The sequence below is a fragment of the Pongo pygmaeus genome, chromosome 10, assembly GCF_028885625.2.
Source record: "Pongo pygmaeus isolate AG05252 chromosome 10, NHGRI_mPonPyg2-v2.0_pri, whole genome shotgun sequence".
Taxonomy (NCBI): Eukaryota; Metazoa; Chordata; class Mammalia; order Primates; family Hominidae; genus Pongo; species Pongo pygmaeus.
Window position 1 is genome coordinate 54,370,633 of NC_072383.2, and position 26,135 is coordinate 54,396,767.

The 26,135-nt window shown below is 47.5% G+C and overlaps 2 protein-coding genes and 1 non-coding gene across 37 annotated transcripts in view; 2 read left to right on the top strand and 1 right to left on the bottom strand.

The window, feature by feature from the left end:
* Window positions 1-26,135, top strand: part of RBMS2 (RNA binding motif single stranded interacting protein 2) — a 94,853-nt gene that overhangs the window by 63,853 nt on the left and 4,865 nt on the right. For 4 of the 16 annotated variants that reach the window (XM_054443660.2, XM_063647023.1, XM_063647036.1 and 1 more), the window contains 5 exons: window positions 2,239-2,316; window positions 2,945-3,050; window positions 3,682-3,762; window positions 4,319-4,405; window positions 4,527-11,003. In XM_054443660.2, coding sequence (XP_054299635.1) covers window positions 2,239-2,316; window positions 2,945-3,050; window positions 3,682-3,762; window positions 4,319-4,405; window positions 4,527-4,630 — 456 coding nt within the window. In that variant the 3' untranslated portion in view covers window positions 4,631-11,003. Of the gene's footprint in view, window positions 1-2,238; window positions 2,317-2,944; window positions 3,056-3,681; window positions 3,763-4,318; window positions 11,004-14,372; window positions 14,725-26,135 lie in introns of those variants that run through there. The other 12 variants (XM_063647030.1, XM_063647033.1, XM_063647026.1 and 9 more) reach the window with 11 other exon arrangements.
* On the top strand, window positions 3,906-4,009 carry LOC129010977 (U6 spliceosomal RNA). Its single transcript, XR_008493127.1, has one exon. It is a non-coding gene; the product is annotated as a U6 spliceosomal RNA (small nuclear RNA).
* Window positions 11,360-26,135, bottom strand: part of BAZ2A (bromodomain adjacent to zinc finger domain 2A) — a 40,614-nt gene continuing 25,838 nt past the window's right edge. For 11 of the 20 annotated variants that reach the window (XM_063647018.1, XM_063647013.1, XM_063647021.1 and 8 more), the window contains 22 exons: window positions 25,814-25,922; window positions 25,517-25,618; window positions 25,139-25,349; window positions 22,024-22,124; window positions 21,637-21,702; window positions 21,220-21,453; window positions 20,456-20,710; window positions 19,965-20,179; window positions 19,596-19,670; window positions 18,881-19,061; window positions 18,720-18,779; window positions 18,075-18,219; window positions 16,896-17,554; window positions 16,530-16,752; window positions 16,293-16,448; window positions 16,031-16,182; window positions 15,550-15,839; window positions 15,312-15,465; window positions 15,051-15,197; window positions 14,478-14,707; window positions 14,217-14,360; window positions 11,360-14,131 (listed from right to left, as the gene is read on the bottom strand). In XM_063647018.1, coding sequence (XP_063503088.1) covers window positions 13,966-14,131; window positions 14,217-14,360; window positions 14,478-14,707; window positions 15,051-15,197; window positions 15,312-15,465; window positions 15,550-15,839; window positions 16,031-16,182; window positions 16,293-16,448; window positions 16,530-16,752; window positions 16,896-17,554; window positions 18,075-18,219; window positions 18,720-18,779; window positions 18,881-19,061; window positions 19,596-19,670; window positions 19,965-20,179; window positions 20,456-20,710; window positions 21,220-21,453; window positions 21,637-21,702; window positions 22,024-22,124; window positions 25,139-25,349; window positions 25,517-25,618; window positions 25,814-25,922 — 4,075 coding nt within the window. In that variant the 3' untranslated portion in view covers window positions 11,360-13,965. The remainder of the gene's footprint in view (window positions 14,132-14,216; window positions 14,361-14,477; window positions 14,708-15,050; window positions 15,198-15,311; window positions 15,466-15,549; window positions 15,840-16,030; window positions 16,183-16,292; window positions 16,449-16,529; window positions 16,753-16,895; window positions 17,555-18,074; window positions 18,220-18,719; window positions 18,780-18,880; window positions 19,062-19,595; window positions 19,671-19,964; window positions 20,180-20,455; window positions 20,711-21,219; window positions 21,454-21,636; window positions 21,703-22,023; window positions 22,125-25,138; window positions 25,350-25,516; window positions 25,619-25,813; window positions 25,923-26,135) is intronic. The other 9 variants (XM_054443652.2, XM_054443653.2, XM_054443651.2 and 6 more) reach the window with 3 other exon arrangements.

Here is a 26,135-nt window from a genome sequence, read left to right on the forward strand (position 1 = left end):
ACTAAAAATACAAAAAATTAGCCGGGCGTGGTGGCGGGCACCTGTAGTCCCAGCTGCTGGGGAGGCTGAGGCAAGAGAATGGCGTGAACCTGGGAGGTGGAGCTTGCAGTGAGCCAAGATCGCGCCACTGCACTCCAGCCTGGGCAATAGAGTGAGACTCTGTCTCAATAAATAAATAAGTAAATAACTTTTGAATTTCTTGTCTTTTTTTTTTTTTGTGACGGAGTTTCACTCTTATTGCCCAGGCTGGAGTACAATGGACCAATCTCAGCTCACGGCAACCTCCGCCTCCCGGGTTCAAGTGATTCTCCTGCCTCAGCCTCCCAAGTAGCTGGGATTACAGGCATATGCCACCATGCCTGGCTAATTTTGTATTTTTAGTAGAGATGGGGTTTCTCCATGTTGGTCAGGCTGGTCTCAAACTCCCAACCTCAGGTGATCCACCCACCTCGGCCTCCCAAAGTGCTGGGATTACAGGTGTGAGCCACTGTGCCCAGCTAAATTTCTTGTCTTAATTTAAAAAAGTATTCTCTGTCTCTATACTGTGTATCTGGTCTCCAAGATTTTATGTTTTACATTTACATTTAAATGTGTAATCATCAGGAATTTATCTTTGTGTATGGCATAAGATAGGAATCTGTTTTCTTTCAAAGTGTTAACCAGTTGGCCTAGCACCAAATTATTAAATAATCTAACTTTTTGGATTATTTAATCCAATATTGGATTATTTCAAATCCAATTTTAACTGAAATGTCCTTGCAACCCATTATATACTTCTGTGTCTATGGATTTGCCTATTCTGGATATAATAGGCAAAGCTCAGCAAATTGCATGATTGTGTGATTACACATAAGTAAAATCATACAATATGTTTTTTTGCATCTGGCTTCTTTCACTTAGTATGTTTTCAAGATGTATCCATGTCGTAGCATTTATCAGTACTTCGTTCTTTTTATGGCTGAATAATATTCCATTATATGGCTATACCACATTTTGTTTATCCAGTTATCAACTGGTCATCATTTGAGTTGTTTCCTTTTAGCTATTATGAATAATACTGCTATAAACATTGATATACAAGTTTTTGTGTGGACATATGTTTTCATTTCGCTTGGGTATATACCTAGGAGTGGAATTGCTGGGCTACATAGTAACTCTATATTTAACTTTTTGAGGAACTGCCAAAGCATTTTCCAGAGTAGCTGCACCATTTTACATTCCCACCAGTGGCAGTGTAAAACACTTGTTATTCTATCCTTTTCATTGTAGTCATGCTGGCCTGGCACTGTGGCTCATACCTGTAATCCCAGCACTGTGGGAGGCCGAGGTGGGCGGATCACTTGAGCTGAGGAGTTCAAGACTAGCCTGGGCAACATGGTGAAACCCCTTCTCTACAAAAAGTACAAAAAGTAGCCAGATGTGGGCCAGGCGTGGTGGCTCATGCCTGTAATCCCAGCACTTTGGGAGGCCGAGGCGGGCATATCATGAGGTCAGGAGATTGAGACCATCCTGGCTAACACGGTGAAACCCTGTCTCTACTGAAAATACAAAAACAAAATTAGCCAGGCATGGTGGCGGGCACCTGTAATCCCAGCTACTCAGGAGGCTGAGGTGGGAGAATGGTGTGAACCCAGGAGGTGGAGCTTGCAGTGAGCTGAGATCCTGCCACTGCACTCCAGCCTGGGTGACAGAGCAAGATCCTGTCTCAAAAAAGAAAAAAAAACAAAAGTAGCCAGGTGTGGTGGCGCACACCTGTAGTCCTGCTACTGCTCTCCAGCCTGGGCAACAGAGCAAGACCCTGTCTCAAAAAATAGGAATAATAATTGTAGCCATCCTAACAGGTATGAAGTGGTATCCCATTGTGGTTTTGATTTGCATTTGAACCTCTTTCATGTACTCATTGGCTATTTGTATATCTTCTTAGAGAGATATCTTTCCAAACCCTTTTTTTTTTTTTTTTCCTAATTTTTTTAGTGACAGGGTCTCACTCTGTCGCCCAGGCTGGAGTGCAGGGTCAGAATCATAGCTCACTGTAATTTTGAACTCCTCTTTGCCCTTTTTTAAACTGGATTATTTATTGAGTTTTAAGAGTTGCTAATATTTTAAAAATAGTTTTTCTTAATGTTTCTATTTTGAGTGGGGCATTCGAACTTTTCTGAGCTTCATTGAACATTATTAGATCCTTGGGCTGAATAATAGTTTCCAGGCAATTAACATTTTTGTTTTTGCTTGTTTTAGAGAGTGACTCAGACATCTCCTCTACAAGTACCTAACCCATCTTGGATGCACCACCATTCATACCTCATGCAGCCTTCAGTGAGTGTTCAGAAGTGGGCAGAAGCCAAAGAGGCAATTTGATGTAAAGAAAAAACTGGCCGGGCACCGTGGCTCATGCCTGTAATCCCAGCATTTTGGGAGGCCAAGGCAGGCAAATCACCTGAGGTCAGGAGTTCGAGACCAGCCTGGCCAACATGACGAAACCCCGTCTCTACTAAAAATGCCAAAAATTAGCTAGGCGTCGTGGCGGGCGCCTGTAATCCCAGCAACTCAGGAGGCTGAGACAGGAGAATCGCTTAAATCTGGGAGGCGGAGGTTGCAGTGAGCTGAGATCGTGCCATTGCACTCCAGTCTGGGCAATAAGAGTGAAACTCTGTCTCAAAAAAAAAAAAAATGGCCTTTGATGCCAGGAGATGTGGGTGTGAGTTCTGGCTCAGACCCTTGTGCAACCCAGCAGTAAGACCTAAGCTTGTTATTCTTAGACGAGGGTCCTTCCACACTGACAGGCAGAGTTCCTATTCTTGTTGCATAGTTGGGTTGCTGCTCACTTACCATTTCCCAGGATTCTTAAATGTCTGTCTCCAGTGGTCCTAACAGCCACCAATCACTGCTTTAGGCAGCCTCACAGGATGCTGCAGCTAACCCTGTCCTTTGTTGCTGCCTCTAGGGTTCAGTTCTGACACCAGGGATGGACCATCCCATTTCTCTCCAGCCTGCCTCCATGATGGGACCCCTTACCCAGCAACTGGGCCATCTCTCCCTCAGCAGCACAGGCACGGTAAAGCAGGATATTTCTGATCGTAAACTCTCCTACTGAGCAAGGCATACCTGTGTAATACTCTTCAGCATAAGTAACTTATGAATAATGATAGAATTACTTCAGTGTCATCCAGGGCACACTCAGAACAGGACATAAACTACAATGGTAGTGCTCCATGAGCCAGGAATACAGCCATTCTGCTCCCCAGCCCACCCCTTTTAACTGATTCCTACTCATGCACCTCATGAATAGTGCATCTGTCTGCATATTAGTTTAAGATACACACATGTCCTAGGAATCCTCATCAAAATAGTACCTGGAAGGATGGAGGAAGCTCATTAGGTTTCTTTTAGGCCTACTACATTCCTTTTTGCATAGAAAGGGCTCAAGGGTAGAGAAGGGAGTGTGTTGAGGGAAGCAGAAGAAAGTCAGGAAAGAGGAGGAAAATAAGTCATATAGGGAGACGTCTCCCTAACAGTGTACTTTAGAACCACCTGAAGTGCTTTTAAGATGCTAATGCTCAGACCAATTAAAATAGAATCTCTGGGGTAGAATACAGGTGTCAGTATTTTTTAAAGCCCCCCAGCTGCTTCAAATGTAGCCAAAAATCACTGCTGTAAGCCTGTTGATGTTTCTCTTTCTAGTATATGCCGACAGCTGCAGCTATGCAAGGAGCTTACATCTCCCAGTACACCCCTGTGCCTTCTTCCAGTGTTTCAGTCGAGGTAAGGGTGTTATCATTTATTTGGATTGAGATTAGGAAAACGAACGGAGGTAGGTTTCCCCCTGATCAAGATCTTTCTCTTAGAATGATGCTGATTCTGTGTTCACAAATAGCTGGTAGGTATATGAAGAACGTAGGAAGGATGTGCTCGCTTCGGCAGCATGCATACTAAAATTGGAACAATACAGAGAAGATTATGGCCCCTGTGCAAGGATGACATACAAATTTGTGAAGCGTTCCATATTTAAAAAACAACAACAACAGATGTAGGAAAGAAGGACTTGGTCTGAGTTCATGAATGAGGCCCTTCCTTACATTTGGCCGGCCAGTAGTTGACACCAGGATGCTGGCTTGTATTGACTAATGTGTCTTGGGAAGAGGACAGGCTGTAGGAAGGTTGGGGAAGTGGTGGTGTGGGTGGAAACACTCACACATGAGTGTGGAGAGTGGGTAGGTTTGGGAGGGCACTCGATGTAGGGTGGGCTTTGGTGAGGCTGCTGTAGTGGAGGTGAGGAAAGGAATGCGCAAGATGACTCCCCTCCTTGGCTATGGCACAGGAGAGCAGCGGCCAACAGAACCAAGTGGCAGTGGACGCACCCTCAGAGCATGGGGTCTATTCTTTCCAGTTCAACAAGTAACAGTGGGTAAGAACCACATGCTGGGGGGCAGGGAGGGCTGCACTGGCAGACAGCAGCTCAGCCCGGCCTGAAGTCAGACAGGTTCTCATGTTTGTCTTGTCTCCTCTCTGGCTTGTGCCTTCTTTAGGATTCCCCTCCCCATCTTTACTGAATAGAAATGAATTCTTGGAGATACTCATGCTCCCAGATTCCAGAGGGTTAACCGGGAATGGAGACCATCGGCCCTGCTAAGGACTAACACTTAGCCATCGTTTTTCACAGGCCTGGGCCTGGAAAAAGAAATCTCTACGTTCCTGCCCTTTACTATTTCTCCATTGCTGATGGGGCCTGGGGGAACCATCACTTTTTTTGTGTGCTACATTCAAGGAGATCAAAAAAACTTTTTTCTTTTGCAAAGAAAGCTTTTTGTTTTTAACTGCAACGTACTTTTCCCCTACCTTGAAGAGACATGGTGGTCGTAGCTTCTCATCTATATGAAAAAGTTTTTGATGTATTGGAATTATTTGGGAATGCTTTTAAAAAATTTGTAATTATTTCTTTACAAACCAAAACAGAAAGGTGTGGTGCTAGAACATTGATGAAGGAGCCCTACTTACTGAGCTTAGTTATGGACTTTTTTGATGTGTGTATGTGTTTTAAAAAGTATGCAGACTCTAAAAACTTTATTTTGTAAAGCTCTCAGCTCATGCACCCCATCTCCTCTTCACTCATATTATGCCTTCTTTCTCTTGTCCAGATTCTTCTTTTTCTCTTTTCTAAACAGCTGAGCCTGCCTACTTTGCCCTTTACAGCTTTTAATTTTATGCCCTTTACAGCTTTTAATTTCATTTTTAAAAATGAAATTTCATGTGGAATTTGGGGTTGGGGGGCAGGCTGGGCAAGGAACAAGGCAGAACACTAAGTAGGCCATGGAGGTGGCTGTTCTTTCCCCCACCCTGCCACACCCTGGGAGAAAAAACTAGACTTTGGCTTCAGAAAGCACAGATGTGACCCAGGCTTACTAAAGAGACAATTCCACAGCCCTGGGAACACACCCTTGAGCCAAATTTGGTTGAAGAACTAGGTCTTCCCTGGCAAGTTCCGGAAGAATGGACTTACTGACTTTTACCAACTCTTCTCACTGCCAAGGCCAACAGCATCTGAGAAACATGCCAGGTACAGCTTTTTGGGAGTACCTGCTTTCTTGCCTCCTGGAGGATATTGTCTGTCCTGGCTTCATGGCTCCTCTCTTCCCTGTTACACATTGCTGTGCTCAGAGCCTTTGCAGCTGTGACCTAGTTGAATCCACATAGGCTCCTTCCACACAGTGGAAGATCTGCTGCTTCACTCACAGACCAGGGGTTCTCAACCAGAGGTGGTTTTGTCCCTCAGAGGCCTTTGGCAACATCCAGAGACAGTTTTGATTGCCACGCCTGGAGGTGGGATGTGTGTGCTACTGGCATCTAGTGGCTGGAAACCAGGGTTGCTGCTAAACATCCTACACTGCATAGGATAGTCCCCACTACCCCCAACCAAGAATTATCTGACTCCAGAGGTCAATATTGCCAAGACTGGGAAACACTGATATAGACAGTGTTGTCCCTGCCTCCTGGGTTAGGGTAAATTCTCACCCCAACCCTGGACAAACAGTGCCTTTTGACACGCATCCAACTGTTTGGGAAGGACTGGACTGGGATCCTTGAATTCTCCCCAGACTTTGACTTTTGATAACTCTGCATATAGCAAGAGTGATTCTTGAAAGAGTTGTGGCTCCATGCTGAATGCACACATGTACTCACAGGGATTCAGGTGGGCATTGTTCTGGTGTGTGCTGTGCGATGGTGGGAAAGGACAAAGCTCTCTAAACTGTCCAGAGCAACCTGCCCTGCCCCGGTGTGCTTGTACCCTTTGCCCAGGGAGCCAGGACATCAGAAATAATGTTCCTTCTGTGGAAGGACAACAGGGAGCTAGGGTAGAAAAGAGCAATAAATTCCAACTCTTTATGAGGTCAGGAGTCCTTTAAAAAAGCCTATGTCTTGGTCTTTAACTGTCCTCTTCTGCAAGATGTGACTCTATACACATGGAGACAGATTGAAGAAAGACTTCACCCATCTTCTAGGAAATAAAATCCTGCTCGTATCTTCTCCCAGTCACTCCCTTATGCACTGAAAGGAGAATTTGACTCCCTTGCACTTCAAGGCCAGGTGCCTCTCCACCAGACAGTCAGACAAAGGCAAATAATGGAGGATAAAGAGACAGGTGTTCATTAGGCTGGCCATAGGGAGAGGAAGGGGGTGACAGCAGGGGAAAAGACACCGTAGTATCAGTTGTCACAAGTAGAGCTTGGCCCAGCTTTCCCTCCCTTCCCAGCCACCCCAGAATTGAGAGTCCCAGTGCCCCCTAGTGTCGACTTTCTATGTACAGCCTAGGGGTGAGGGAGTGCGGGGCAATGGGTAGGATATAAAGCGTAAAGGACAAATTGCTGCAGTCTTCTCATTGATGCTTCCAAACTCAGGAAGGGCTTATCCAGTGTAAAATAGCTGCAAGCCCAGCAACCTTCTAGAGGGCTCTGGCTGGGCAGAGAGCTTTTGTTTTTGAGTCTCCAGCCCTCAGTCAAGGAAAATATACCATAGCTGCTTTCTTGTCAGTGGCCTTTGAGAGAAAGAGAAAACAAATCTAGAATTCTGTTCATTTGATAGACCGGGGGAGCTTTGCTATGGTAGGAGGTTTAGGAAGGGCCTTTGACGCATAGAAACCATTGTTGATATTGCCACTCCCCTCTCCTCTGCCTCACAGAACTCCTGATTCTGTCTTCTTTCTCTCCCTATATATATATTTTAAAATGTTTAAATGGCTCTAATTTTTTGTTTTGAATTTTGAATTTACCTTTTGGAGTTCTTCTCATGTGAATCTACTTGTTAGATTGTATTAATGAGTGTTTCTGGTTTGGGCATGGGAAGTGATGGGGACCTGAAGTTATTTTGCAGTGGCTAATGGCACTGAGGAATTTCTTTTTTGGTGCATTTGGTTTACACTCATTTCCCCCTCTAATTGTTAGTTCATTTGTAACAGTGGGTGAGTGTTTGGAGGAAAGGAGGGATACTGTTTCTCCCATGAAATAGTCCAATTGGTTGGGGTGATGGCAGAGGGAAACATAGGGGAGCCTTCCAGCTCACAGCCGAGGGTTGGGCTCTTAAACACTATGCCTAGTGTTTTCTGAATGCTATCTTCATGGAGCCCAGCTCTTACTCTCTTTGTACTTTACATCTCACCCCCACTCATTACAGATGCTCATAACATTCTTAAAATATTTTAGTACTTGGCATTTTTCTGTTTTCAGTCAACTAGAACACACTAGAGTCCCTTCCTCAGATGGCATAATCCTTTATAGGCTCTGAGCCTGCCTAGCCATCTCCTATCGGTGTTATTACTCCTCCTCTCAGGCTCTGAGATGATACTCAGACCCTAAACTGATTGGACTTTTTGGAGGAGGATGCCAGTAGAGGTCAGGAAGATGTGGAGATGATGATGGAGAGAGATGTTTTTATTTTATTTTTTTCAGACAGAGTCTTGCTCTGTCGCCCAGGCTGGAGTGCAATGGCACGATCTCGGCTCACTGCAACCTCCGCCTCCCAGGTTCAACCAATTCTCCTCCCTCAGCTTCCCGAGTAGCTGGGATTACAGGTGCCCGCCACCACGCCCAGCTAATTTTTTTATTTTTAGTAGAGACGGGGTTTCACCATGCTGGCCAGGCTGGTCTCGAACTCCTGACCTCAGGTGATCTGCCCGCCTTAGCCTCCCAAAGTGCTGGGATTACAGGCGTGAGCCACCGCACCCAGCTTTTATTTTATTTTTTAGAGATAGTCTTGCTGTGTCACCCAGGCTGCAGTGCAGTGATGCAGTCGTAGTCCACTACAGTCTTGAATTCCTGGGCCCAAGGGTTCTTCCCACCTAAGCCTCCCAAGTAGCTGGAACTACAGGCACGTACTACCAAGGCACGTACTACCAAGCCCAGTTAGTTTTTGAAGTTTTTGTAGAGACAGGGGTCTTACTATGTTGCCCAGACTGGTCTTGAACTCCTGTCAAGTGAACCTCCCACCTCAGCCTCCCAAAGTGCTATGATTACAGGTGTGAGCCTCCATGCTTGGATGAGATGTTGTTTTTAATGTTTTTGGTTTTTTGGTTTTGTTTTATTTTGGTTTTTTGAGACAGGGTCTCACTCTGTGGCCCAGGCTGGAGTGCAGTGGCACCATCATGGCTCACTGTAGCCTCGACCTCCCAAGGCTCAGGTGATCCTCTTGCCTCAGCCGCCCCTTCCCCGGCCACCAAGTAGCTGGGACTATGGGCATGTGCCACCATGCCTGGCTAATTATTTTTAGTAGAGATGGGGTCTTACCACGTTGGCCAGGCTGGTCTCCAATTCCTGACCTCCAAACGGCTAATTTTTGTATTTTTAATAGAGACAGGGTTTTGCCATGTTGCCCAGCCTGGTCTTGAACTCCTGGGCTCAAATGATCCACCTACCTCGGCCTCCCAAAGTGCTGGGATTACAGGCATGAGCCACCACACCTGGCCTTTTCAGTTTTTTTATTTTTATTTTTTCTTTGAGACAGAATGTCACTCTGTCGCCCAGGCTGGAGTGTAATGGCGTGATCTTGGCTCACTGAAACCTCCATCTCCTGGGTTCAAGCAGTTCTCCTGCCTCAGCCTCCTGAGTAGCTGGGATTATAGGTGCCTGCCGCCATGCCTGGCTAATTTTTGTATTTTCAGTAGAGACAGGGTTTTGCCACATTGCCCAGGCTGGTCTTGAACTCCTGGGCTCAAATGATCCGCCTGCCTTGGCCTCCCAAAGTGCTGGGATTACAGGTGTGAGCCACTGCACCCGGCCCTTTGTAGTGTTTTTAACCAAAGAATTTGTAGAGTTGCCCAGGCCAGGAAGCCTGGTGGCTCTAAAGGGTAATAGACCTTGTCAGTAACAGGGAGTGGTAAGAGGACGTTACTCATATTGAAGATGAAGACCAGACTCTGCTGCTTCACAGGCCATGCCTTGGGTTAGGCCACTTCAGCTCCACTCCATTCGTTTTCCTTTCCTAACTTGACAATCAGTGAGCTCATTCACCCTCCCTTAGTGCCTCCAGTGCCTACTCCTGTCACTCCAATGTCAACCCACTGGGAGTTGAGGCCTGCACGTGGGCTGTTACTTTGCATCATACAGATGCTGTGAAAGGCCTTGCTGGATGTCCTAGGAATCCCTAGTAGCAGTGGCTATTAGTCTTCTAGAAAAGAACTATTGCCGCTGCCTTGTGCACATGCCCCACCTTCTGGGAAAGTGGCAGCATTGCGCTCATGAGGGGCTTTGCATTCTTAGCCAAGGGCAATAAACTGGGTGGGTGATCTGGCCCAAACTTGCCCCTAGGCTCTGCTAGCCCTGAATCAGCAGGCTTCAGAGAGGAGGGTGGGTGTTATAAAAGCCAGTCTGTAAAGGGTAAATTCCAAATCTTGTGCCTTGTTATACCAGTCCTTCCTGATTCCCGTTTAAACCAACTACTCTATTTCTGTGCTGCCTACATTTTCAATCCTCCCAAGCATTAGCAAATTCCTGAAATTTCCTCATTTGGTAGGCCTTCCATAGGAGCCAGCTATGGACTTCCATAGGAGTTGGCAGCTAAAACCAGACTGTGAGCTTGTCTCCCTTCTGATCTTTGCTGCACCTCCCAGGGGACAGTCCCCACATGACTACAAAAGCCAGGTGCCCTCATCACCCGTTACCCCTGACCTGTCCACTTGTTTTGAATAAACCTTCATTCTCCAAGCAGATCCCCAAACTTCCTTGTCCTTGCTACACATCTACCTCACAATCTCACAATTCAACAATAGGTAAATACCTGGATTCACTGATTTCTTTACTGTCCTTCTCTCTGAGGGTTGGGAAGGTGGGGGCTAGAAAAGGCTCATAATTTGTAAACTCTTGGGAATTTAAAAACTTGGGAATTTCTATTCCTACAGTGTTTTCTCTGGGATTTTTAGCTGACTGATCGCCCTAGAATAGTGTGAACTCTCCAGATAGGTCCTGCTGTGATAGGCCAGGGGAGTAGGCTGTGCAGTGATGGCTTAGGGTAATAAGTAATGGTTGGAGGACACCAGCATAGGAGCAGAGTTTAGAACTTAAGAGGACAAGAAAGCTGCTCGGTGGCTGGTGTATAGCTGTGAAGGTAACCAAACACCAAAGAGGGAGTCTGTGATTTTTATAAGGCTGGAAGTCATATGTTCCTTTTCTACCTTAATGTACAGTTTAGGGGGTTTCACCAAGACAGTTTCCAGGCTGGAGGCTAATACATTTCCAGCCCGAGTGAAGTCCCCACTCCAACATATACCCTTTTTGGGTGGGTAAACACTTCTTTGCATGTGGACAGAAAATGTTTAATTTATACTTAAACACATTTTGTACATTTTTATCTGGAGACTTCTAGTTTTATACTCTTCCCACATCTATGCCAATGCCACCATTCTAACTTATGCTCCTTTACTACCCCTGGTCTTTTCCTTGTCCTTCCCTACAACTTGGTAGAGGTCCATTTTGTCTTACTTCACACTTTTTTTTTTTTTAATAAAACACAAAAGTCTACGTCTTGGTGTCTTATCCGTGAGTGGGAAGTGGTAAGCTGGTGATGGTCCCATATTTGCTATGACAGGAACACAGAGGTGGCAGCTTAGGAAGCTGGGGCCGCATCTCACAAGGCAGGACCTGGATGCACTGAATCCCACTTTGCTCCAGCAACTCAGCCAGACATTTAGGCAGGAGCACTAATGACCCTTTCCATCCACATGGAGGGTGTGGAACAGGAGTCCGGCTTTTAGTACTGTTTGCACAGAAAAGGCGAACATGTTGTTCCCCTGCCTGTGGTCTCTTAAGCCAGTCACACCCATCCCAACGCCGTCTCCCCCTCAGGTGTGTAGAAGGGAAGATGAATACACAGAGTCTTTTGAATCTCTATCAAATGTGGTTTTTTTATTCAACTGACAAGCACTTTTCTACAGCTGCACTTGTGGAACATCACATGGCAAAAACAGGAGTTTTTTCGCTAGACTTTTTTTTTCTTTTTAACCTTATTAAAAATGAGATTGGTCCTAAAAATATAGAAAGAAATAAATTTAAATTCACAAAAAACTGTACATTATCAAAAAGTCACTAAAACACCACATTTGGTTATATAAAAAGTCCCTTTTGCTGTAAAAGGAACACAGAAACTTGTTGGTGTTGATGGTGTGGTTTCTTCCTGTCAACCAGACTGATGGGAGGGAAGCAAAAGGGCAGGGGGTGGGTTGTCTTTTTATTTTAAACCTGCTTTCCCTACCAAATACTCTTGTCATGAAGAGAAAATCCACCTAGCTCAAGGGGGCAGTGAAGATGAGGAAAGAAAAGCAAGAAATGGCCCCTTTGATCATGCCTATCCCTACCACCCCCAACCCCGCTCCAGCCCCCACTTCTTCAAACTGAGGCTAGGACCCCACCCCGCCATATGAGTGCCTGGTCCCTAGGGAAAGAGATGGAGCTGGGAGAGGAACACAAAGCAGGAACCATGGAGATTTCACTCCCCCATCTACCTCACCTCCAACAATGAAATTAATCTAGCACATCTTATACCAGGGGAAAATTGCTAGGGGGAAAAAGCAGAGCCCCCAACTCTAACAGTTTCAACTGTCTAACACAAAGTTTGTTACAGCGCAGTTATTTAGATAAAATATAAATATTTATGCATAATATAAAGTCAATTCAAATATTCTTCAATCCACCTCTTAAAAGCAAAAAAAAAAAAAAAACTCAAATAAAATTAAAAGTTTTGAGGTTTATCTGACAGAAAAGGCGACTTTAGAAATAGGCTATGGGGGAGAAGGGGCATAAAGGAATAAAGGGGCTGCCCCAGGACCTACACTGCCCCTACCCCCTTCAGTGGCTCTTCAGTGCTGCCAGAATACAAGGAATGCTCCACCTCACCTGGCACCCCCACCCCCAACGGAACATTTCTTGGATGCCTCAGCTCTCTGCTTGGGCCAGCCAGCAGCCACCTCCCCAGTGCAAGTACCCGTAATCTCTGAAGGGAGGGGCTCTGCTGAGCAGGAAAAGCAGGGGGCCAAGCGCCCATGGCTATAGCTGGGAGTCAGCAGCTTTCCTCTCATGTTGGGGGCTTAACTTGGACATAGTCACATGTAGGGCAGTGATGGACCCAGAACCCCTCCTCCCTACTCTCCTGTGCTCCAGGGTCTCTGCTGCTGGGGAAGGGGTCCTGGGGTATGAAGTAAATGAAGAAAAGCACAACTAAATAGGATTAGGAAATGATCCAGTTCTACCACTCTCCAGTAGAAGCTTAAGATTCAAAGCTACCAAGAGGAGAGGGAGTTCCTGCTGAAAGATTGCACAGTCTGAAGAGGCTGGAACAAAAATGACCAGGAGAGAGACACAGCCTTGTCTCCAGAGAAATTGTTCCTGTGGTTTCCCAAAGACAAAAAAGTGATGGTTTTAAACAATGGGAAAAATGGGAATGAAAACAGATACTTGGGGAAACTGAATGGATCCTATCAAACAATACAGGGTCACAAGCACAGCATCTTCTCTCACACACACACACTCACACACAGCGCGCTCTCTCTGAGGCCGGCCCCATTGCTACCTGGCCTCCATCTTGGGGTGCACCCAAACTCAGCAGTAGTTGTCCCTGAGGAGTTCCCAAGAGGGTTTGGGAAGGAGGTGGGGAAGGAGGCTGGAAGGCCCAGGAAGCCTCCCTGCCCTCTCCCCAGCTACTGAGTTTCAGAAAAGGCTGGAAACTCAGCATGTGAGGAGCATCCAACATCATACAGGGGATAGCTATCGGCAGGAAGATGGGGACAGAAGACGGGGACCTCTGAACGTTTTTTTTTCCTTTGAAGGGAAAAGATTTGGGAGAAGAGAAAAGGAGGGAGGAACCCGTACACAATAGTTTTACATTACTGGATGAGAGAAAATCTGAAAACTGGGGGGTGGGAGGTGGGAAAAGAAAAACAAGACAGCGAGAAGCAGGGAAGGGACTGAACATGGAAGCAGCATGTCCAGGGCCCGGTGTCCGGCGCGACACACTTGGGAGTTAAGTCCACTTTACTGGCCGTCACTGCGGGTCCGCACACAGTACAGAGTGTTTCTTGGTTTCACACATTCACTAGAACTATTGCTATTGTTAAATAACCCCAGAATGCTGGGGCACGTACAGGGGAGGAGAGGAAGCAGGGAGGAGGAAGTAGGGACTTCTTTCCCCCTCCCCATTTTTAATTAGCAAATAAAACAGAAAAGAAAAATTATTTTTTTTCTTTCTTTTTTTGGCTTTTAGTCCAGAAGGACCTCATCTCTGCACCTCTTACTTGAGGAGCAAGAGGAGGAAAGGGAGAAAGGGATATAGGAATAAGAGGATGTGGGGCGCTGCCAAGGGCAGGGTCAAAAATCAGGGTTGTATCTGACTTGAGTCTGGACCCAGGGCAGCATCAGCAGGTGAAAATGGCAGGTTTTTGTTTGGAAGGTGGGGGGAGATGCCACAAGGTGACTCCCCACCTCCCTTGCCTCACAGATTGGCCTGTTTTCCCTGATAAAACTCCTCCCAGCGGCTCTCGAAGAAGCGACGCATGATGTGCCCAGCCTTGCCTACTTCCGAGTCATCCTCGTTGAAAGTCTGGCAGTTGTCAAATACCAGGAGGGCATCAGCCGCAAACTCCTCTGAGCTGGTGTACCTGGACAGGGCAGGGGCAAAGCTGTGAGCTGGATAGGAGTTGCAGCAGTAGCAAAGACCAGGGGGGTTCACCCACATCTACTTACCCTCCCCTGAGCAGCCGCTCCCGCATGGTGGAAAAATCCATAGGATTTTTGATGATGCGCCGGTACCCACTCACCAAACGTGGGTTCACAGGCTCTAGGAAAGGCCAGGCTGCATCATGGGACTCCATCTCCATCAGGATAATCCTATCATTACAGGGACAATGATGGCTCCATCTCAGGAAGCAAATATACCGACCCCTCCCAGCCCTTTCCTCTGGCAGAGGTAGAGCCAACTGTCCCCAAAGGATTCACTCAACTCACTCGCAAAATGTGAGATCACTGTGGTGGTTCCGCATTGAGAGTCGCCGCCGCTTGGAGGGGGACAGCCCTTCTTCCGAGTACCGAGGCCCTGCTGCTGGGCTTTCTCGGCCCCTCAACAGTACCCGGCGTCGGCGGCCATCACCCTCTGAGAAGTTCAGCGAATAACCACTTTTCCGCTTCTGGCCACGCTTTGGGAAACCAGGCTTCTGAGTGAATTCTCCCTCCACCTGCTTAGTATAGGAAACAGGTGAGATTAGCAACAGTTGGAGATGCACTGCTTGCCCTACTACAATCTCTGCCTAAATATGATTTAAGGCTTCAAAATACTATCATGCATAAGCCGGCATTGGTTTATTCACATAACCCAATGAAGTAGGTAAAAGGGAAGGTATAGTTATTCTCATTTTATAGAGAAAGCAATTAAAGCTATAGAATTTAAGTGACTTGCCCAAAAAAGGACTTAGAACCCAGGTCCCCTAATACCCAGTCTGGGACTCTTTCCAAGGAGAGGAAAGATTGAGAATAATCTCTGATTTCTGTTTGAGTGTGGGAAAGAAAGAGCAGAAACCTTACCTGAGCCAAACAGACAGTACAGAACCAATCTCCTTCTGGGACAGCCTCCATCTTGGGACGATGGCAGTAAATGTGGCAGCCACGGTCACACCCATCACAAAGCAGAAGAAACTCATCATTGTCACCCTTCCGGCAGACTAGACATGTCTGGACCAAGGTTGTGAGGAGGCAGAATGAGCTCTCCAGCCTCTACCTGCCAGTGACCCCACCCGCCCCTGCTGGCTGGCCCCTCAGCCTTTACAGGCTCTCTCAGCCTCTTACCACTTTGTTAACAGACTTCTCCCAGGCAATGGACCTCTCCAGCTGGCCCAGGCACAAGCACACCTGGGCTGCGCTCCGGCACCGCTCGAGGGTCTGGCGCCAGACACGAATGCGAGGGGTGATCTCATATGATCTGGAGGGAGAAAGTGGTGATCTTTGGATGAGAAGCAGGATCCACTAAAGAGGGAACTTATCCCTTTCTCTCCAAGACCAAGAATGGAGGGTGGGAGTCACTCACATCTCTGTAGTGGTGCCCTCAGGGGCACCATTAGGCGTGCTAAGCAGGGCCTTCTCCAGCACAACCTCATGAGTTGGCCAGAGGGGCTCCCGCAGGTACCGCCGTTCTACATTCTGTTCCAGGGCAGCCAGCCGCATCACAGCCAGGTCCAAAGGGTTGGTAGTTTTACGCTGAGGTGCCAGTCCTTCCCTGCCCCGACCTCGCCAGGTGATATCCTCCTGGGAGTCGGAGAGGTGCTCACAGTAGGCCAAGTCTTCACGGGTAGAGTCTGGGCTAGGACATGTCCAGCCCTTCAGTTAAGAGAGAGGAATAAAACTCACTGTAAAAGGAGGAAAATTTGGCATAGAAAACAAAACAAAACAAAACAAGACCCACTTAAGGTAGGTCACCTGTGAAGTAGGGACCCAGGGTTTTTTCTAACAGGGCATAAGGGACTAATGCTTTTCCCCAAACTTCCTACACAGTGCCAATCCCAGCATACCCGAATCTGCAGATCAGACATGATAACCCGCTGCTCCAGCTCCTCTACCCATTGAAGCACTGCTAGGTCTGTCTCGTATGTCTTCTCTTTGGGGGACCAGCTCATAATCCCTTCTTGAAAGGCAGGTAGTTGCCTGGGCTCAAAGATGGGGTCTGAGAAGAGAGGTGGCAGAGGGAGAGGCCCATCAGGCTGTTGTCCCTAGCAGCAGCTCAATGCTTACCCTGGGCTCTTCAGCTCAAGCTGGGTGTAGGAATGTATTTACCAGCTGAGGGCCGCAGGCAGACTTCCTGCAAGAAGTCCCTGTGCTTGTTAAGGTGTTTGTGAAGTGCCTTCTCCCGGATACCTCGGGGATGTAGGGCCTTGAGCATGGCATCCAACGTCTCAGGATCTCGTATCCACCACCAGCCTGAGCACATCTCTGTGAGCAGATGAGATATATGTGGGGTGCCAGCTGTGAAGCACTGCCCACACCGGATGCCCTCACTCCAAGATCACTCACCAGGTGGGACAGGCTGGGCTGTCAGCTGGGTTAGGTAACGCTGTTCCATCTGTTTGAAGAACTTACTGGGAGGTCTCCCTCTCCGTTTGGGCTGTCCCAGCCCTGTGGGACTCTGTGGCATTTCTCCAGGGTCTCCTGCTCGCCTCTTAGGGGCCAACCCAGCCAAGGGCGTGGAAGAGAACTGCACTGGAGAACAAGGGTTGGCAGCACTGGGTCTATTCATCTGTGAATAAAATGAGACATAAGGAAATGAGGATGTTTTCATGTTTATAGGTTCCCTCAACTTCAGGCAGCAGCTCCACACCCAGGCAATGGTGCCTGTGGCAAGATGAAATCAAGTGCATACTACTAATTCTGGCTACTTACTGGCTTGGAGGAGGCAAGCTGCTGAGGGGAGGGAGTGGGTTGGTCCTCAGAAACTGCAGGGGGCGGTGTAGGGGCAGCATTGCAGGGCATCTGGGCTGAGATGTTAAACCAGAGTGCTTGAGGATCAGGGCTGGATTCTGCCTCATCAGGCTCTGGCTCCTCCGGGGGCTGTGATGGAGCTGGGTCTAGTTTTCCCGGACTGCTATCAGGCGTGAGGACTGAGCTGCTCAACAGGGAGCTATGGCTCTGAGTCTGGCTCAGCCAAGACAGGAAGGCTGACTGGCTGAGGTCATGCTGGCTCTGACCCAGTGACAAAGGGGAGCCTTCTTGCTCCAGGAACCCCTTATGGGACTGAGGATGGGACTGAAGCTGAAGCTGAAGCTGAGGCTGGGGCTGGGCAGGAGCATGAAGCTGAGCCTCAGGCTGAAGCTGGGCCTGGGGCTGTTCTGAATCCTGACCCCTGACAGGGGACTTAAGATGCCTAGGTTGCATAGACCCAGGCTTAGTTTTTCGAGGTCGGCCTCGGGCCCGGGCTGGAGAACTGGCAGTGGGGTTGGAGCCAGCTAACTCCATCTTCATAGAGAAGAGGGCAGGGTTGAGTGACACATGGGCTGCCACTTTTAAGGAGTCAGTTTCCTTCTTTATCACATCCTCAGGAACTGTAAAGAGAAGTAAAGAGTTAAGCCATATGCTGACATACAAGGGAAAGGTAAGAGGGTGTATAAACTTAGGACCTATACTTTCTTTTTCTCTTGGACTTAGTCCCCCTTTTTTGAGATTCCACTGGGAAGAGCTTATATGCCAATGAACACAGTATCTGGGGAAGAAACACTATTCTCCCAAGTAATCAGCAGCAGCAGCACAATCATAAGCTAACATTTATTATGAACCAACTATAGGTTAAGTATTATTCTAAGAGACTTAACTCATTTTAATTCTCTCAGTAGCCTTATGAAGTACATATACTATTATTATCTCAACTTCACAAATGAAGAAACAGAATCATACAGCTGGAAATGGCAGAGGAGGTGGGTAGACAGCTTTACTCTAAAATCTGTGCTCTTAACCATTACACTATATTATCAGAAAATGAAAGAAGCCCAAGACTACTAAGGAAAAGGAATTATTTCATTCTTGTTTGATAGGACTCAGAATCCACACTCCCACAGACACACCTACCTAAGTTCCCCTCTGTTCCTTCTACAAAGATACCAGCCAAATACGGCAATACCCAGTAGCGACGTCTGTAGCGGTCCTGACCCAGGGAGACCGCCCGAAGCATCTGGGATGATTGAAGCAGCTTTTTGCGAAAGAAAAGCTGACGCTGGGTAGACAATGAAAATGAAGATGAATAAACACATTTCCAGAGTGACAGTGGTGAATTCATCCAGTATATCAGAGAAAGGCAATGGCTCTCAGCCCCTCTATAAAAGTGATGCCATCTGGGCCTAATTCAGAAGGTGATTAAGGTTGGGAGCGGTGGCTCACGCCTGTGATCCCAGCACTTTGGGAGGCCAAGGCAGGTGGATTGCTAGAGCCCAGGAGTTCAGACCAGCCTAGGTAACATATGGAAACTGTCTCTATAAAAACACAAAAATTAGCCAGGCATGATGGCCCCTGCCTGTAGTCCCAGCTACTTCGGAGGATCACCTAAGCCCAGGAGGTTGAGGCTGCAGTGAGCCATGATCGTGCCACTGCACTCCAGCCTGGGTAACAGAAACCCCAACTCAAAAGAATAAAAATTAAAATTCAGTTTAAAAAATAAGCTGATCAATTCTTGCCCAGCCCATATCTCCAACTCTTGGGAGGTTAGAAGCACAATACCTTACTGAGTTTTTCTATCTGGCGCTCTAGCTCTGGGATGCTAGATGCTGTGGCATCAACCTGGGGAGAAACACGTGGGCATTAACAAAAAGGAGGTTATCAGATTCAAGAAAGAGGAATCTATTTTCTAACTCCCACTTTCCTTGATCTTGGGCCAGTACCTCTCCATCTCTTCGATTCCTGCGGCCATGGACAGCTGCTATAGACTCCTCTTCTTCCTCTTCTTCCATGCCACTGGTCTCCTCCATGATCCGAGAACTGCGCCTCCGTCCCAGGCATTCCTCTGGCCCTTCCATCTCTACTTCAGACCGCCCAGTTCGCTTGGCCAGAACAGTTTTCAGCCTTGAAATAGATGGAGAAAGATTAAGGGAAGGCCAAGCGTGGTGGCTCACACCTGTAATTCCAGCACTTTGGGAGGCCAAGGCAGGCGGATCACCTGAGGTCAGGAGTTTGAGACTGACCAAACCTGGCCAACATGGTGAAACCCTGTCTCTACTAAAAATACAAAAATCAGCCAGGTGTGGTGGCATGGGCATGTAATCCCAGCTACTTGGGAGGCTGAGGCAGGAGAATCGCTTGAACCTGGGAGGCGGAGGTTGCAGTGAGCCAAGATTGCACTATTGCATTCCAGCCTAGGTGACAGAGGAAGACTCCATCTCAAAAAAAAAAAAAAAAAAAAAAAATTTAAGGGAAACTGGTGAGGAACATGGTAGTGCCACAAAAGAAATACCTTGACTCTAAACCATCCTGGGCCCTGGTAAGGTCCCAAACCCAGGGAAGGGGCTAAAGCATCGCATTTCAGGCCAAAACCCTGGCTATGCTTCACCCGCCCCACTTCTCTCCTCTCTGGGGCTCTACCCTCTGTCTGGTCCCTACCTCCGGAGCCGGCCTTCAACAATCCACTTGTTTTTCCTGTAGCTGGACATACTCTCCAGAGTCTTGTCAATCTCACTGCAGGGGAATAGGGAATAGGATGAAGTGGCAGCACAAAAAAAGGGAAAGGAGGCTCAAAGGTAAAGGGGCTGCAGCTGAAAAAGGAGTTCCAGCCTAGAACCCAGATTGGATGAATGGCAGAGGAAGGCTTAGGCTCTCCCAGGGAGGGCACTGCAATTCAGTCCCAAGTCATTCCAGCATCTTCAGAACATGGCAGTGAACACATTTCTGAAGACTTCTGGAAGGCTAGAAGTCCTCCACCCCATTCTGATGTAAGGGATACAATGACCATCCCCACTCCCAGCCTCTCACTTGATGATGAGGGTGGAGCCATTGAGCTCATGCACAAGGAAGGCCAGGACAGCAGCCTTCTGCTGGGGTGGCTGGGCCTGAAAAGGCTGGGTGCGCAGGCGGTCACAGAGGGCTGGCTCTACTCCGTATGCCATAAGGAAGCAGCGCAGGATCTCCGACACATTGTCTCTTGTCAGTGGGATCTCAGACACCTTCTCCCCCAAGATCTTTAGGGACTGTGTGGAGGAGAGCATAATGGGGGTGAGTAGGGAAAGACGAACAACCAAGTTGGGTGAATGTGCAAGAGGAAAATACATCAGAAGAGAACTATGGGGGTTAAGACAGAATACGAAAGAAGACCACAAGAGAAAAGGAACAAAATAAAGAAAAATAAAATAAGGAGAGAAGAGTCAGGAAGAAAAAGAAATGGAAAAATATAAGGAAAAGAGAAACACTAAGTAGTTACATCTCCTTTACTTGTCCTGGTTACTTTGGGAGGGACTTGCACTCACCTGACAGTAGGAGGGCAAGCCAGGATCATGGAGTGCAGCCTTCAGCAGCCTCACCAGCAGGTCTTGCACCTCACCCAAGCTGTCACCTTGACACAGGAGTCCCTCCTGCAGGACCCCCAGGCTAGGCACATCTTTGGCAGGATCAAAGCCCAGCACCTTGCCAAAGCTATGCAGGAACTCCACAATGGTCAAGCAGTCTGAGAAGGCTCCACTGGGCAATGTCAGACCAGGGACTCGTGAGAAGTCAGGCAGGGGCTAGAGAGAGAAAAGTGAGTAGGGAGTTCTGTTAAACATAACAGAAGGTGACAATTTGGATGTCTACAAGAGGTTCTCCCTTTAATCTTTATGTAATTTTATTTTATTTTTTTTTTGAGATAGGGTCTCACTCTGTCACCCAAGCTGGAGTGCAGTGGCATGATCTCTGCTTACTGCAGCCTCGACCTCCTAAGCCCAAGCGATTCTCCCACCTTAGTCTCCCAAACAGCTGGGACTACAGGTACATGCCACCACATCCAGCTAATTTTCGTATTTTTTGTAGAGATGAGGTCTCGCCATGTTGCCCAGGCTGGTCTTGAACTGCTGGGCTCAAGCAATCTGCCTGCCTCGGCCTCCTAAAGTGCTGGGATTACAGGTGTGAGCCATGGCACCCGGCCTTCCTTTAATCTTTAATGGAAATGTCTCTCCCATTGCAGAAGTCCGTTTTTTTTTTTTTTAAAGGAAAGTCTTCCCAACTGACCCAGGAACTGTTACTCTCTCCTCACTACCTGGTGGTCAGTCAGACACATATCCTCTGTCGGCTTCTTCATTTCCTCCAAGATCATCTGTTGCCTCTGCCGTTCCTCCAAGCGCCTCTGTGTGACCAGGGTCTTATCTGCTTTACAGGCTGGCTTGGCTTTGGTCACCTCCTCCTTTTCCTTCATTTTTACCTTTTCCTTCTTTTCCCTCTTGACTTTTTCCTTCAGTTTTTCCTGCTTTGTCTTTCCCTTTTCTTTCTCAGCCTACCCAAGGAAGAGAGGAACCAAGAGTGCCATAAAGATATCAGTTACTATCCTTCCCTGGTCCCAGTCCTCCCAACCTCACAGCCCAGAAATCTCATTATAAAACAAGACTGACGTACATGTCTTGCAAAATCAGTTTAGTGGCTTCGAAATTATACTTGGCAAGTTTGTACATGCACCTACCTTGGATTTCTTCTTAGCTTCCTTCTGCTTTAAGCTCTTGGTCTCTTGTTTCCGCTTATTTCTGGCCTGTAAACCATAAGGGAAGTCATTTCTCCTCAAACTCTGAAAGCATCTCTGCTTGGGCTAGGATTCAAAAACAGACAAGGGTGCTGGGGAGGAGAGGTGAGAGATGGAATGAGGGGTTGGCAATGGATTAATTCTCTCACCCTAGAGATGCCCACGTTATTTTTGAACAAGCCCAATTCTCTAAATCAAGCGCCAAGAAATTTCAGGGTAATGAAGATATGCTGCTACACAGGGAGTGACGGATGTGGGAAATGAAAATAAAAGATGAAGTAGGTTGTAGGAAAAATTAACCTACTGTTTCATCTCTCTGATGTCCCTCACCTGCCCTTGGATAGTAGTCTGACACTCTCCTCGTTGAACCTTCTGCCTCATCTTCTTCTTGCTTTTAGCAATCTTTGCTTTATCCTCCTCATTCAATGTTTCTGTGAGAGCAGAAAGAAAAATGAAACAAGTGAGGCAGGAAGGCAGTTCTCTAGCATCCAGGGCAACACATGCCCGTCTCAAAGCTGGCCTCCCAAGCAGCTCCCTGAAGAATCTAGAGTAGTTTTTTTTTTTTTTTTAAGTATACATAATAAAACATTGGGGGAAAAAATGTAGGAGAGGCACCTGCTATGGGGGTGGCACAAAGAACTCAAATGACATCTCCTGCCCAGAAGCACCAGCCCCTGGCTCCAATCAGACTGCTTTAGAAGGTGTCCTGCTGATAGAAAAGAGGCCACAATGGCAGAGTAGCCTTGGAGCCAATCTCTCTCCCCGGATACCTGACAAGAGCAAAAACCCATGGACTGATTTTAGAGCAGAAAGCAGAGAAAGGATACAGCAAGCCAAACTGCCAGGGAAAGAGGGTAGTAGTTAGAAGCACTGATTAGCTAACGATGTGCCAGAAAAAAGGCCCACACAGTGGACACCTCAAAAGAATCACTGACATAGTTATTGATCATGCTCAGCTCCATGTCTTGCCTCACTAAAAGTTCTGAATTTCTTCCTTTCGGGAAGACTTGTGGAAGTATAATTCTGCAAACAAGAGTATTTCATAATTCATGTTTCTGACATGACTATATATACATATATATATTTTTTTGACACGGAGTCTCACTCTGTCGCCCAGGCTGGACTGCAATGGCACAATCTCAGCTCACTGAAACCTCCACCTCCCAGGTTCAAGCGATTCTCCTGCCTCAGCCTCCCGAGTAGCTGGGACTACAGGTGCGTGCCACCACGCCCGGTTAATTTTTAGTATTTTTAGTACAAGCGGAGTTTCACCGTTTTAGCCAGGACGGTCTTGATCACCTGACCTCATGATCTGCTGGTCTCAGCCTCCCAAAGAGCTGGGATTACAGCCATGAGCCACCGTGCCCGGCCCTGACATGACAATATTTATTATTTTGTTTCTGGTATAGAAACGCCACCACATGTCTACGTGACAACCTTCTAAGACACATATTATGGGCAGATGAACTACCTAAGGCTTTGATTAAAATATGAGACTTGGCCAGATGCAGTGGCTCACACCTGTAATCCCAGCACTTTGGGACGCTGAAGCGGGCAGATCACCTGAGGTCAGGAGTTCGAGACCAGCCTGACCAACATGGAGAAACCCCATCTCTTCTAAAAATACAAAATTAGCTGGGCGTGGTGGCATATGCCTGTAATCCCAGCTACTTTGGAGGCTGAGGCAGGAGAATCACTTAAACCTGGGAGGTTGCAGTGAGCTGAGATCGTGCCATTGCACTCCAGCCTGGGCAACAAGAGCAAAACTCCATCTCAAACAAACAAACAAACAAACAAAAAAAGGCCAGGCGTGGTGGCATACGCCTGTAATCCCAGCACTTTCAGAGACCGAGGTGGGCGGATCACGAGGTCAGGAGATCGAGACCATCCTGGCTAACACGGTGAAACCCCGTCTCTACTAAAAACACAAAAAATTAGCCAGGCATGGTGGCGTGCACCTGTAGTCCCAGCTACTTGGGAGGCTGAGGCAGCAGAATGGGGTGAATCCGGGAGGTGGAGCTTGCAGTGAGACGAGATCGCGCCACTGCACTCCAGCCTGGGCGACAGAGTAAGACTGTCTCAAAAAAAAAAAAAAAAAAAAAAAAATGAGACTTCTTCTAGGTCATTTGGTTGAAACATGACACAGCTAGATGTCTGAGTGAAAATCAAAAGACTAAGTTTTTTCACATTCTTCACACTACACCAGGGTAAACGCACTATTTACTGAAAAATGTAGGTATTTCTCACCCGTCCATCCACTAAAACAGTGCCTATTATTATTATTATTATCATTTTGAGATGGAGTTTCACTCTTGCTGCCCAGACTGGAGTGCAATGGTGTGATCTCAGCTCACCGCAACCTCTGCTTCCCGGGTTCAAACCATTCTCCTGCCTCAGCCTCCCGAGTAGCTGGGATTACAGGCATGCGCCACCATGCCTGGCTAATTCTGTATTTACAGTAGAGACAGGGTTTCTTCATGTTGGTCAGGCTGGTCTTGAACTCCCGACCTCAGGTGATCTGCCCTCCTCAGTCTCCCAAAGTGGTGGGATTACAGGCGTGAGCCACCATGCCTGGCCTTTTTTTTTTTTTTTTTTTTTGAGACAGAATCTAGCTCTATCGTCAAGCTGGAGTGCAGTGGCGCGATCTCAGCTCACTGCAACCTCCACCTCCCAGGTTCAAGCTATTCTCCTGCCTCAGCCTCCCAAGTAGCTGGGACTACAGGCATGCACCACCACGCCCAGCTAATTTTTTTTTTTTTTTGTATTTTTAGTAGAGATGGGGTTTCACCATGTTCGCCAGGATGGTCTCAATCTCTTGACCTCACGATCCGCCCGCCTTGGCCTTCCAAAGTGCTGGGATTACAGGTGTGAGACACTGTGCCCGGCCTATTATTTTTTTTAGAAACAGGGTCTTGCTCTGTTGCCCAGGTTGGAATGCAATAACACAACTGAAGTTTACTGCAGCCTCCAAACTCCTGGGCTCAAGTCATCCTCTCCTGCCTGCCTCAGCCTCCTGGGTAACTGGGATTATTAGGCACACACCACTATGCCTGGCTCCCAATTATCTTTCGAATTCAGATATGAATTCTGAACCTCCATGATAGTAGAAATGAGTAAGGTAAGAGGGTACAACTGAACCAGTATATGATAAGGAGCTAAAAGATGGAAAGAAAGGGCAAGAAAGTCCTCTCCTCTGGGCTAAACACACCTGGGGGCAGCCCAAGGTTTCACTGGTAACAGCAACTCAAGAAAGAGCATGGCTGGAAAAGTAGTATTCCCAAGCGCTGGGACTAGGATGCTGGATTCCAAGGAGAAGCTGATTCAGATTCATTCTTCCCAGATAATGTTAGTCACACTCCTGGGAAATCCAGGTATTAGCAATTCATCAACATTTTAGATACCTCATGGAGGGAACAGAATCCCAAAGTAAGAAACACTACTGTACCTTGGGCCTCCAGTTTCTTTAGGGGGCGGTTGTCTGTCTTGTTCAATAGCTCAGTGATTTTGACCTTAGGTGGCCGACCTCGACCCCGTTTCACCTTGGGGACCTCCTTAGTCTTAGCCTTCTCAGTGTTTCGAGGTCGACCCCGTTTGCCAGTAATTGCCTGAATCCTCGACGGGATCTCCTCTGCTGAGAGCTGCACCCACTGCAAGCCCTAAGGTAGCAAGGGAGACTGTTACAGTGGTAAGGAATCAGTGCAGGCCACGAGGCCCTCAGAACTATTCAATGCCCCAGAACCTTCAAACCCCACAAGAGGAAGCTGCAGCTTGTCCACCAACTCTTCCTCAGGGACAAAAGCATATTTAACCCTTGGGTCTGCACCTCTGGCGTGTCTCTTTCTTCAAAGAAATCTCCAACAGGCATACGGGGACTGAAGCTGAAGTGCTCACGGCGGACACTGTGTACCACGTTGCGGCTCAGGTACTAAGAGGAGGAAGTAAAGTAACATTAATAAAGTTGGAATCCTACCATGTCTTTGGCCAGCAAACGCACAAGCAGAACAGGCCCAGAGCAGACAATGCCAGCCTGTTGTCACTGAGCCCAAGAACGGAGTCTTGGGCAGTGGAAAGGAGTCCACTGAGCCCAAGAAAGGAGTCCTTTAAAAAAAAGCTACATTACCTTGATCACTTCTGGAAATTGCTTCATCCTCTTCCCACAGGGGCCATAATACCAGGTCTCCCCCTGCCATCGGTGGCTGCCCTTCTTGATGCGCACCTCTCTCCGCCACCTGCCAGAGAAGCACATGGGCCCTGCCGCCAGGTCACACCCCTACCCACTCCCATGCCACCTAAGAGCGAAGCCCTTTGAGCAGATGGCCCTCCCCACATTTGTATCTCTAGAACTGCATGCAGATGCAAAAGCACCAAGAGAGATAAGCTTGGCTAGAAGGCTGACTTGAGCTCCAGCAAATACATCAAGGCCCTTAGGAGAAAAGCAAAAC